This window comes from Taeniopygia guttata, chromosome W, assembly GCF_048771995.1.
Source record: "Taeniopygia guttata chromosome W, bTaeGut7.mat, whole genome shotgun sequence".
Lineage (NCBI taxonomy): Eukaryota > Metazoa > Chordata > Aves > Passeriformes > Estrildidae > Taeniopygia > Taeniopygia guttata.
Genome location: NC_133064.1, coordinates 2,541,573 through 2,555,020, shown reverse-complemented (window position 1 = coordinate 2,555,020; position 13,448 = coordinate 2,541,573). Strand labels below are relative to the sequence as shown.

The 13,448-nt window shown below is 40.8% G+C and overlaps 1 protein-coding gene across 7 annotated transcripts in view; it reads left to right on the top strand.

Moving 5' to 3' along the window:
* LOC116806602 (zinc finger protein 532) overlaps positions 1-13,448 on the top strand; it is a 33,882-nt gene that overhangs the window by 17,039 nt on the left and 3,395 nt on the right. For 6 of the 7 annotated variants that reach the window (XM_072922958.1, XM_032744079.3, XM_072922957.1 and 3 more), the window contains exons 5-7: positions 2,496-2,672; positions 6,617-6,779; positions 9,993-10,268. In XM_072922958.1, coding sequence (XP_072779059.1) covers positions 2,496-2,672; positions 6,617-6,779; positions 9,993-10,268 — 616 coding nt within the window. The remainder of the gene's footprint in view (positions 1-2,495; positions 2,673-6,616; positions 6,780-9,992; positions 10,269-13,448) is intronic. The other variant, XM_032744085.3, reaches the window with a different exon arrangement.

Below are 13,448 nucleotides of genomic sequence, written 5' to 3'. Positions count from 1 at the left end.
GAATGTGTGGTTGAGATGTTGATGGGCATACTGCACCTGTCTGGTTGTTCTTCTTTCTGTGGCAAGTCAAGAATTCTTGACTTTATCACTTCAAATCACTTGGAAATTGCCTTTCTCAAACAACCTTGTCGTTTGGTTCTCCTCTCTTACTCTTCACTTTCCCTTAGACTTTTACATTTCCCTGTAATAGCAACTCACTGAGAAAATGGGGAGCAGAGGCATTTCATAGAAGTGTTTAATTTTAAAAGACTGAGAAAATGCTTTCTGTTAGCATTTTCCTTGCACTTGAATGGCAGGCAGCACAGCAAGAAATCAGAAGAGCCACCTGTACCTCGAGCTTTGCTTAGCACTCCAAAAACACGTCCACTTCACCCTGTCTGCCTGGAAAAAGGCCATTCTAAATCTTACAGCAGGTAGCTCCTTCCACCCTTAAGGTGCCACAGTTCATTTTCCAGGATGGCTGTGCAATTGTCCCCTAAGGGAAGAAAGCATTTTTACTGCATCAAGCCTCTGCTTTCAGCTTGAATTCATGGCCTGACATTAACTCCGAGCTCTTTTCATTTCTTTGGGTTCTTTTCTTTTACCCTTTTCTCTCAAGCAGTAGCCTGTCTAGTCTGCATTTCCTCCATCTGCTTCCTGCACTCCACTGCTCTTCCCTCTAATGTATGTCCCTTGGGTTTGTACACAGAATCACCTCTAGGGACTCCTGGCCTTCCCCAGTAACACCAGCAGAATCCCCTTCACTGGGAATCTCAGTCACTAAACTTTTCAAGATGTCTCATAAACATCTCATGTCATATCGAGTCAGAATTTCTTGATCTGGTGAGAATAAACCCAAGTCACCCAGGCAAGAAACAGCAGTCTCTGGGAATGTTACTGTCTCCCTCCTTAGTCTCCTCAGCCTCTCCTTAGAACTGCAGTGCTTTTGCCTAAGGAGCAGCATAGACTGTCCTGCCTCTCCAAAGGGCCTCTGCCAAGAAGTTTCCCTTTGACTCCAGTGATTTAGGCTAGTTGTCTGCACTGAATCAGCTGAAAACTTCAGCCTGAAGTTTCATTGCATCCTGCCATGGTGAAAGCAAGCAGCTGTTAGAACAGTCCCCAAGAGGAATGCTTGGTCCTTAGGAACTGTGTAATATACAATGGTGGATGCTGAGGCTCAGTTGTTGTGTGGCATCACTAGAGAATAAAGTCAAGCCGTGGCACGGGAAGGTGAAAATGCCACCCCGCTCTCCAGAGGGACACCTCAGGAAGTAGATGTGTTACTGAGTGCATCACACTGTGTACGGCTATGAAGAAGTGCTCAGCTCCGTATGAGCACAGAAGCTCTTAACAGAGTCAAAAAAGACCAGAATAATCTGCTTTAGAGAATATATTGGTAAGCAGAGACTAGATGGGTATAAAGTCAATGAATATCATTAAGATTATAAATTAAATGCCCAGAAAAAGAAAGGATGACATTTCATAAAATTCAAGGGTGATAAATTTTAAAAGTAAAATGGGATCCTTGAATTCAATGTAGAACTGTATTTCCTGCTTTATTGCTATCATCAGGGCAGTAAAACTACTGAAAAATTAAACTGACATTTATGTGACAACAATTACACTGCCATGATAGATGCTAAAATTAAAATTCTGGAAAGGTGGAGGCCTTCTCCGTTTGAAGAGTTTTTAAAAGTCCTACTGCAAAATACTGATCAATAAGAAATTGTCTCATTTGACAGGTAATTGCTGATTGCACTATGTTCTTGTACTGATTTGGGAGCATTTGCTACTGGAGATGTAGGGCATTAAAGGGGATCACTGTGTATGAAAATTCTTATGTTCTAATATTAATTCAATTTTTAATCATTTCATTTTAGAATAGATGCAGAAAGGTCACAAAATTTCGACACAGCAGAAGTATGTTTTTGAAAAATATTTTCTGAATTCCAATATGATACATTGATCTGATAGTAGGGATTTTGGTTTAGTTTTCCTGAGTTTCAATCCGAGTGCTGATTTGATTACATGTACAGAAAATCATTACCAGTATATCTTCATTAAATCTAAACGAGGGAAATGGTGAAAATATTTTCCTTACTGGTTTTCCATTTGGTGGTTGTTTCTAAATTGCTGTGGTGTACTTTAAACAATGCCCTGCATGTGATAAAAATGCGTTCTGGAAAATCTCTTTCCAAATTTGCAGAGGATTTAAGCATTTTTTTTCTGCAATCAATAGAGTATTTGTCTATCCACCTTTCTATCTGTTTTATTGTAATAACATAAAAACGTTTTTCAAATTACAATATATGAAATTTCTTTCCCCTTACTTTGTGATCCACAAATCACTGGTTATGTTGATTTTTCTGGGGTTGTTTAAGTTGACAGAGTAACGTAGTTTTATCCAGTTGCTATCCATGTGTGTTTCTCTCTTCCCTTTGCTTGAAAATCCATGTTGATTATGTCCAGCACTGCTCAGGGCAGGCTGCACTGACTCTCCTCCGCTCTCTCCGCAGCTGCGTGCACTGCAATGTTGTGTACTCTGATGTGGCGGCACTCAAGTCTCATATTCAAGGTTGTCACTGTGAAGTCTTTTACAAGTGTCCTATCTGTCCCATGGCATTTAAATCTGCTCCCAGCACACACTCCCATGCCTACACACAACACCCGGGTATCAAGATAGGCGAACCAAAGTAAGCAAAATTCATCTTCTACTGCATTTGTCTGCATTTGAATGACCCGTGAAATTGCATTCTGCCCTGTGCTTGCAGGACACCTCTTACAGCCACCAGTTTGTCCGCCTGCTGGTAATGTGGGATTTGTGTAGTGCTTTCATGACTTTTCAGCTGGTAGTTCATTGGGCAAAGGTGATACTTCTCTGAATGCACTAGCAGGTCTTTAAGCACTGCATGCTACAAGAGAGTGATTGTAGAATGTAATTATACAAATTATTTGGACAGGTGGCCAGTGTTGCTCATTCTAATGTTTTAATCTGCTTAGCTCATCTCCATTTTTACTGTGAATTAAAATAATGTGATTCCAAAAACAGCTGCTAAGACTAATCAGTGCTTACGCAGTGATTTTCTTAATGTGGTTGAAAAGTTGAGAAAAAGCGATTTTATCTGTTTATATAAGCTTTTTTTCCAATAGGTAATCTCTTTCTGGCTTAAAGCAGAAGTGGTTTTTCTGTAACTAGGAAAGTTGCCCATGAAGGTGGTAGTTTGCTGAAGGTGGTGACACAGGGTACAAGTAGGACTCGTTTTCAGGGTCTTTTTTTAAAGCTGTTGGACAGTGGGAGGTTCTGCTGAAGGCAGCAAGTGCTGCTGTGTGTGCAGACTCCTTCAGCCCTCGGATGTGAGCCTCTCTGAGCACCCCTTTCTCCTCCATCTGCCTCTTCCTCACTGCTAGAGTGCACTGTTGAGAGCAAACAGGCATTGATCTCCATGTTTTCTCCAGGGCATGCACAGAGCACCAGCATGGTAACAACTTGCAGGCTCAAGAAGTGTCATGTGATGTAATAACCAGTGTTCCTAAGAGTTCAGTTTCTCACTGTTTCTTTCTAACATATTAACAGGAGATATTTTTCTTTGTTTGCACTTCCATCAAAGCAAAATGGCAACAAACTTACCATGTCTGATACCAAATGGAAGTAATTTCTGCCTTGTGGGAAATTATGCATTGTTTTAATTCAGGATGGTATCATCAGTCAGGGGCTTTGAGGTACCAACATTTAAAACTTTTTTCAGGTTCCCATAGATTTGTCATTAGACAAATTTAACAGATTAAGATCACTGTAAGATGCTACACATATGAAAAGTGAACTGTGCTTGGATCTGCCAAATTGTTTCTGATCACATTCAGGAATTAAGTATTTTGCATTAGTTTTTTTCCACATAGATGCACTTATAATTATATTCCTTTACGAATTTACTTTGATTATTAAAGAAATGAAATTAAATTTTATTATATACTACTGTAATAAGTCACAGAATCCATAGCTGAGCACTCCTCTTAAGAAGTGGTGTTTCCTTTAAATTTGCCAGTTTTAATCACAATGCTGCCTTAAATGCATGCAGAGTGACTGGTGGGATTTTTCCAGCCCTTGCAGTGCTCAGAGTTCTTGGCTTGCCTAGTTCTGAGCAGAGCTGATAGGTTGTATTTGAGGCAATACATTCACATTCGGGTTGTCTGTGCTGCATCACGGGCAGCCAGGCTGCGTGACAGGCACCCATTGCAAGCCTCATTCCTGACCCTAGGGGTGTGGCACAGTCCAAGGACACTGGCCACCGCTTCAGCAGTGCCTCATGGCTTCTGAGGGACTCTGTAGTAAGTCACACTCCTCTGTTTACAGGAACTGGGCTCCTGGGGAATCTGGCTGCCTGCCCCTGGCATTTATTTGAACTGTGTGATTTACAATTACATTACAAACAGTTGCTGCAGAACAGATGCACTAAACTACTTGCTGTATGAAAAATGACTTTTATATGCAGGGATTCTCATTGGGATGAAATTAGATTATTTTAATATAGGGAAATGGATGGCTGTCTTGTCTTTCAACTCCAGAAAGCTCTCTCCTGTAACATACTCTAAGCTCTGGTTTCCCACAAAACCACAGAGGTGATCTTTTTTCAGTAAATAGTGTCTAGGAATGGCACTAATATATTTTCCATGGCTGATCTCTTTTTGAATACTGGAGGAATTCTTGTTTATCAAGCCAAATTATGGATATTTACGATACTATTCGTAAAAAGCGTATTATCCCACAAGTTCCTTTTTTCAAGAAAAAATTTGGGAAGGAGGAATACTATCCTCTGGTGCAGAGGCTTTGCAAATGCTAAATGTCTTTTATGTGACTGAAATCATTTTCCTGTGAGATAAAACTTGTATTTATTACAAGACAATACGTGAATTTGCTAAAAAGATTTTTGGGAAGGCCATGTGCCTGCTTTGTTGTGTACTGTGGGGCAGGAGCAGCCTGGGAGTGGGATGGGATGGGATGGGATGGGATGGGATGGGATGAACCGCCTGACTTATTCCAGCATCCCTGTAAATTACATCCTGTGGAAGCACAACTGCCTTTAAGCTTTGAACAGCATTTTAGGCAGCTGCATGTTAAACACTACTTCAATTAAATTAAAAAAAAACAAAACCAGTGTACGTGGTTGCATGGTTAAGGATTGAAAATCATGTTTTTGCTGTGTCTGAAGGAAATACTCCAGGTGTGTATAGTCATAACAAATACTGTGAGGTGTGTTGGTATGAATTTAAGTGAGTACAGTCTTTGCCCAGAACTTGTCTGAAATTCGGATCTTTACCAGATAGTTCTGCTTCTGTGAAGGCAGAGTAAAGTACTTTAGCTGCCACAGAAAATACAGAGATTTAGCTTGTGTGTTTTTAGAGAGTTACAGTTTTTATATGTGATAAATTGAGAAAGAATTTCTACATATCTCCAGATCTGCAGTGAAGGATTCACCACAGAAAGCAGGACAATAGTACATTGATCATCAGAGGATGCTGTGTAATTAATACATTTATCTTAGCATGTGTGAGAAACTGGCACCCCTTGACAGCACAAAAACAAAGTCTTTCCCAGTTAATATGAAGAAGTGTATTGTTTTTCATTTGGAGTTACAGGACAGCTTGGATATGGAAGCAATGCCCATGTTCTTGCCATCCCATAAACAGTGCAGAGTGATCCCTAGAGCTCTGGAACAATACACTATCATGATAATTAACTTAGAGGGGTGTAGAAAGCACTGGGAACATTTATGTGGCTAATGAGATGATTTAGCACTTTAGCAGGCAGGAGGGTTTGAGGGTTGTTTTTTTAAGTGGAAGTTACTCTTAAGGATGGGAAGTGCCTGTTGCTGTACTGAGCACCTGTGGTTGGGCTTCTTTTATTTTAGCTAAACTTTCTCTGCAGCACTATCGATTACATGGCTTAGATTTCTCTCTCATGATCTGTGGTTAGAAAACTGCTGTGAGAACAGGAGGCTGGGGGACTGATGTTCAAAAGTCACATGTGCTCCAAGAAAGGAAGCATTTGGTGGTGTCTCTACATTTCTGTGACAGATTCATCAAGGCTTGGAATGGCAGATCAAGGAAATCCCGTCCTGTGCTGTTGGAGCTTCAGGGCATTGACAGAGTCTAGGTCTGGCATTCAGGAGCATCAAAGCCATGAACATTGCCAAAAATGTATTTATCTTGAAGCATGTTGCTAACTACAATTGAATTAATCACTCCTTACAATATACTGCATATACAATATACAGGTTTGTAACCTGGAGCCAGGGATATTATCCTTTATCTACAGTGTGAGTTCAGAAACTGAAGGTGTTGAACTGTCAGAGTATCCTGAGCAGATGTTGTTGTTGTATATGTAACTGGCACATGCTGTTATTTTCGTTGGCTTCTTGTTTGCACTTTCAAATTTTTTTTCTATTTTCTGTTTCTTCTACTGTTCCCATATTTTGAAATTGAAGGATGTTTTGAATTAGTTTAACTTTTTTCAGGCAGTGTGAAATGATTGCTTAAACATGTCGGATCTTATCTGTGATGAGAAAAAAAGTTAACGTCATGATTCTTGCAAATAGATCATCAACATGACTGACATTGTTTATTGTGCTTCTGTTTTTAGAATAATATATAAATGCTCTATGTGTGACACTGTGTTTACTCTGCAACCTTTGCTCTATCGCCACTTTGATCAGCACATTGAAAACCAGAAGGTGTCTGTTTTCAAGTGTCCAGACTGTTCTCTTCTATATGCACAGAAACAGCTTATGATGGATCATATCAAGGTGTGTAGGCATCTTCTCTTGTTTCCTTCATGATACCATTTGTCATGCAATATATGCTGTGAGAACATACTGTGAAAAGGCACAGAGTAACAAGACTGCTGAGAGAGATGTTAATAATTCTGAGGGAGTAATCTGTCAATGTTGTTCTCAAATGTTAAAATTTTATATTTTGTTTGGTCTTCAGCATATCTGTGATGACTCAGTTGGTTTTTCTGTTAGAATGTTGATTTTGGTATACTGGGAATATCTCAGCAAGTCCAATCCTAACAAATACTGAGTTATTTATAGTGTTCTAAGTATGATTTCAATTGTTAGGAGCTGAGATTGCTGAGTGCATCACAAAACCAAACCTTTGCTGTTCAGAATTCACCAGGAAGCAGTATGTTGGTAGATGTAGAGGTTACCTGTGTTATGTGAACTCGAACATGTGTGCTTTGAAAAAAACTCCAGTGGATTTCCACAAAACACCATTAAGAGCTAATGATTCACTGTGATCCATGTAAGTCCTGGTTGGAAGGATCAGCAACCCCCTGGCTATCATTTGTTAGCTGTGTGTTTGACACAGACTGTTATCTCATGTCATACAGACCAAAGTTGAGGTTTTTCCTTATTAACCCCTGGTGCCTGAACACAGAATGGGACTGTGGAGCCTGCTGAGCTTCTCTGGCAGAGAAACAATTTCTGAATACTATTTCCCTACTGCAGGGTGTAACACCAGACATCTTTTTTGGCTGCTAAAACCATCATTCTTCATTTTAGTCCCAACTATGGCACTTGTAACCACAGAAGTCTCTGAAGTAATGTTGAAAATAAGATCATAAGTCTTGAAAAGAACAGGTGGTCTTAAAGCCAGTCTTCAGCTTGAGGAGGAGATGAGGGAAAGGCTGAGCCAAGATGTTCAGAAATATAAGGACTGGATATTTCCTTTGTTTCTGAACTAGTAGCATTAGTTCCTGCATGTTTACTGCAAGATATCTTAGATGCTCCTCTCATGGAGCAATGCAAAACTCTGATCTGTCTGCAGTTAGCGCCAGAAGCTATCTTTACAGAAATCGCGGTGCTCAGTGTCTCACATTTCAAAGATATGCTCAGTTACTTGGGCATTATTTAACTTCTTTGGCTTTAGTGTTCCATGCCAGTATTTGAACTTTCAACCAGTGGGGTTTTAGTACGATTCACTATAAATGATTCAGACATTTTTGAGACTAAAATTAGAGGACTAGACAATACATGTGCAGTAGTACTATTGCTGGTTTTGTATTTAGGATGTGTGTGTAGCAGTAGGGACTGGAGCAAAGCAGTGTAAATTGGAATTCAGTTAAGGGGGACTGAAAAAAACAGTAACAGGTTATAAATAAAAGCAGAAAAGGATTCAGGGAGAGGATAAAAGCACAAGAGTACTCAGGGAGAGTCTGAGTGCCAGACAGAGGCAGAGCTCAGCTGCACAGAAAGTAATGGTTTGGTACGGCTAGACATAAACCATCAAGGCAGAGACAGACCTGGATGAAAGTAGGACAGAAAGGGACAGAAGGAAGCTCAGGAGGAGATTATTTAAAGCTACAGAAAATAACCCAGAATAATTCCTGCAGATGTCAGTATTTCTTGATGGCAAAATGTATGTCTTATTTTCCTGTAATGACTCACTGCAAGAAAATTTCCAGCAGCCAGTGAGAGCAGATGGTGAAGGACTGATCTGGCCTGGCCTGGCCTGGAGGTGTAATGCTCCCTGTTTGGGCAGCACTAGGACTCCATACTATGCTTTAATGCTCTTGGTGTAGTTTCAAATAAGAAATGAAATTTCAAGTATTGTATTTACAAGACATTTGGAAAGTTGAACACTAACATTTGCCATGCTGACAGGTTAGGCTGGAATAGAATCTCCAGGTCAGCTTCAGTTGCCTGAGAGTACAGGAACCTCACTTCCTGCTCCTCTGTGCAGTGGGATACTAAAGCACAGTATTAGTACCTCCTCCATTACTACCCACCTGCACTTTGCTCTTAGCTGTTGATCATGTGCACTTTACTTTTTATTAACTGTTATGGGGGCTTAATCACTGGCTTTCCTGGTATTCAAAAGCTGTTAAATCAGAGAACATGTTCTACTGATGAGGTTGATATTTGCTCTAGAGCCCGTTGGTAGTTGCAAGAGCCAAAGTATTTACAAAAGAACTTGTTGCTGGAGTATCACATTGACACTCCTATATCCCCAGAATCAAGAAGGTTATAGAAAGGTTCAGTAGGTGAGAGGATCAGAATGCTGTCCTGGTAAAGGAAAGCCTTTCAGACATGGGACCTCAACAGTGGGTCCCTGTTCAGCAGTGGATTAGCTCTGGTCTGCAGTCATCCCTGCTGGCCCAAACCCTCCTCATTCTTGCTGTGTCCACGTCCACGTGTGGAACTCAGACACAACAGCTGAAGCCCTGCAGACCTTTCTGAACAAGTCTCTTTGTTGGAAGGCTCAGGTCACACCAGCACACTTACACTGGTTTGGAAATGGAGAATGAGGGAAGGAGTTCTTCCCTTCTTACTGACCATTGACTTAAAGTGCAGACATAAGTCTCTGAGGAAAGCTTCCCACCCAGGAGCTTCAGGGGCTGGAGAACAGCAGCTCAGACCCCTCTGATCTGCTGTGGGGCCCTGTCTGCCCCACACACCTTGCCCCACACTATCTAGCAATGTAGCCCTAAATGAGCATGCCCATAACCTGACTGGAGTGTAAGGCAGGGCTTAACCTCAGCCTCAGCATAAAATGTTAATAAATTACATAGCCATGTGATGTTTCAAGAGTTGCCTGATCATATTCACCAATATGCCAAGTCAACATTTGGTCAGTAAAAACACCTTTCCTTCTTGGAAATCTCTAGTCACGTAGTCTGGAATGAGGATGCTCAACTAACATGTCAGGTAAGCAAAGCAAGAAAGTAAGCTTAACATAAAGTATTTCTTGAGCCCCTTTTTCCTCCCTTAAGTTGCTAAACTGCAACTTAAACTTACCCTCCAAAGGAAGTCTCTTATTTTTTTGTGAAAATACCTACATACGGTGTCAGTTATTGTTAGGTCATGCTAGGTCTTGCCTTTACTTAATCTTGTTTCTTTACAAATATGATCTGATGATAATAGTATGCCAAACAAGTAACTGAAGGCTATTGGTTGAGTACAACTGTGTATGTCTGTATCAGTTTTTTTACCTTTTTTCTCTCTCTTTTATTGTAGTCTATGCATGGAACTTTGAAAAGTGTTGAGGGGCCACCAAACCTGGGGATAAACCTGCCTCTCAGTACTAAACCCACAACTCAAAACTCAGCCAGTCACAAGGAGGACACAAAATCTGTTAACGGAACCGAAAAGTTGGAGAAGAAATCTCCTTCTCCCATAAAGAAAGCAGAACCTAAAAAAGTCACTAGTCCTGGTTGGACGTGTTGGGAGTGTGACAGGCTGTTCACTCAGAGAGACGTTTACATCTCCCACATGAGGAAAGAACATGGAAAGGTAATGGAATATATTCAGTACAAAAAGGTGAATTAAATCTGAAGTATTTGTTTCTAAATTCCATTTGTGTTTTTGAAGATAATTCCTTTAAGTCCCAGCATTATTATTCCCTGTTCTTATATCTACTTCATCTTTTTTGCTTCGGCTGCTTAGTTTTTTTCAGTTTCTACATCATTCTACTGAGAAAATCAACTATAAGCTTGTTCATTCAGTACTGAAATTTTTTCAAGACGGAAAGAGCGAGAGATATTGCTGTATTTCATCCAAGCCATCTAATCTGTTCCAGGTTCTTATTTCTTTGTGTCTTCCTAATTCCCTCTCTTTATGGTGGTGTGGTGAACGTGGCAGTGCTGGGCTTGGGCTAACAGTTGGACCCAGTCTTAAAGATCTTTTCCAACTTAAACAATTTGATTGTGTTCTCTTCTGAAGCTCAGTGCCTGTTAGCCTCAGGGAGTGGAGACTCAGTTGTGTTTTACTTGTCCAGTGAGTGCCAACTGGTGTTTCATTTAAAGGCAGACACATTCCACAGTTGAGCTGTTGCTCTAATGTGACATTTAAGAGTTCGGCTGAGTTAACAAGTTGAATTTTGTATTTAAAGCACCTGAATTTGAGATATCTTACTTAAAATGGATTGAAAGTGAAATGTGGGAATGTTGCATCCTCATGTCAGCGGAGAGACTGTTTGATGTTCTTCCTGTGTTCAGTAGCATTTCTAGTTAAATGAAATTAAAAAGACTGGCAGGCAGGAAGGCAATAGTGACCCTGCTTAGCTGTGGCAGGCTCCAGCCCCTTGCTGACATGTGGCAGCCACCTGCCAAGCCAGTCTTCACCTTTGCTGTGTGCTGGTGTTAATGCTCTCTTTCCTCAACTGGGAACCAGGGAGCTAAACTGATGTACTGTGCTGCACTGCAGCAAAAGAGCAGGACTGGGAGGGATAATTGGCTGATTTTGTCTAAGTGGAGGAGAACCACTCTGAGTGAAAATCTGTAGTTTTCAGGATTCTAATGTGCTGTAATAAATGATTGCACATTTCCAGAGGTTTCTATTACAGTTATTATCTCTAAAGCTGTTCCGCAAATTATTTTATTCTGTTTATAAGCGTTTTATGGAAAAGCTGAAAATGCTGCACTACTGAGTGTCATCTTCAATTTTCTTAGGATAACTTCAAGCAAATAGCACCCCAGCATCATTGCCTCCAGTAACTCCCACCCCATTCCTTCAGCTTCCTGCTGCCCAAATATTAACTCAGCAGAGCTGTTACTGGCAATCAGAAATGCGTTTAAGACTGAATACATTGTACATTTATGCGATTCTTAAAAACAAAGCAGCACAACCTCTCAATGAAACTGTCACTTCAGAGTGAACTAGAGAGCGATATTCAGTCTGATTCCATCCACAGCAGAGTAGCCAAAGGCATGTAAAAGAAGGCTAGTAGCATATCAATAATGCTTTTTAAATATTAGCTCTAAATATGTGTCTTTCTCTCTCTGATGTTTATGTGCAATGTTACCTCAAGAATAGCCCTTATTATGAAATACTAAATAATTGTTGCACTCAAATCCTCGCCTGAAGGCCTCTGTCATTGCTTCCATTCAGGTGCTGGTTTTTGTGCCCATTCAGGCAGTTCCTTGAATAACACAGGAGGCACATGGATACTAAAACGAACAGAAATACAATTCCATGTCTTTCAGAAATGGGGGATACAGACCAGGTGCTATATTCCTTCCCAACCTGTCAAAATTTTTAGTAATTGTTAGCTGTCAGAAAGACTATGTTGAAAAACTAAAACTTTTACTGTGGAGAGAATAGAAATGATCATAAGATAACCAAGTATGTGATATGGATCTAATAAATAGAGGAACTAATTTACAGCCTTATTTTCTTAAGAATGATAGGTGTAGGTTAAATGCTCTAAAAGGATCCTTTCAGAAGGATTGTTTAAAACTGTAATTAAGCAATTCATGTGCTAGTCCCAAAATCCATTGTCAAGCAAGGTATATGAAAATACTAGTTTCAAACTTCTAATTTCTGCTTTTGCAGGACCAGAGTGAAAGAGCTGTAACCCCTAGCTGATCCCAGGCTGGATTATGCAGAGGTATTCATAGGGGAGGTGCTGCTATGTATATCCCCTTCAGACAGATCCTTAAGGTTCCAGCCCTACCTGGGAACTGTCTACACAGACAGATTCACATTTTCTGATCCTCTCCTGAGGATCCTGGATGAAGAGAGCCAGCTGTAGGGTAGAAAATTGTGTAGCCACCTTGATGTGAGTCTCTGCCTGATCTTAAAAGTGCTCTCAAAAATTAAAAAAAAAAGTTACCAGCCCAGATAAGGGAGGGTTCCAACAAGCCTGTATAACTCCTGTCTGAAACTGAATCATGTGTGTCTGCCTTCCACCAGGCAGCCATCTGCTAGCTCCTTGGACTTGTGTGCAGGTGTGTTTCTGTTAAAGGGCAGATGTTTTCTAAGTAGGAATTACCTACTCTAGCTTCGTCATTGATCATCCTTTTCTGTCAAGAATAAGATGCTGTACAACAGATCATGCTGCACTTCGTTACAGAACTAATTTTTCAGTTCTTTTTGGTTTGGCTGCCATTGCAGAAACTAATGCATCCAAAATCCTGTTTGGATCTCTAACTCGAGTCTCCCCAAGGCATTTAGAACAAGTGTGGGGTCACAGCTGGCTACCCCACATAGTGCCCCCAGGTCCTGCTGAGTATCATCCTCATCCTGCTTTTCTGACCACGGGCTTGATGCTTCTGCTCACTGCCGCACAGCTACAGTGTGTGACGGCTCCATCCCTTCTCAGTTTCTTCCTTTACTTTTTCCTTACACTTGGCCAGCTGCAACATCAGTCCCACAGAAATCCCTAAACAGATGGCCATCAAATTGGCATCAGATCATACCGCTCATTTTGTCATGCCTTTCCTGAACCCTGTTAGTGTGTCAGTGTCTGTGAGATTCAAGTTTTGTCCTTCTTCTGTGCTGTTCTCCACTCCCTGTATGTGGCTGAGGAGCTCCTAGTCAGCAGCTGAGGACGTGGTTTGGTGGGAAGGCAAAGGACATAGGAAGGCAACCCCCTCATCCTGCTGCCTTTATTGATCCAGAAATAGTCCTCTGATCTTCCCTGTTTCTTTGGTGGAAGAAATTTTCTTCATCCATTGTCCGTGACACCATTTT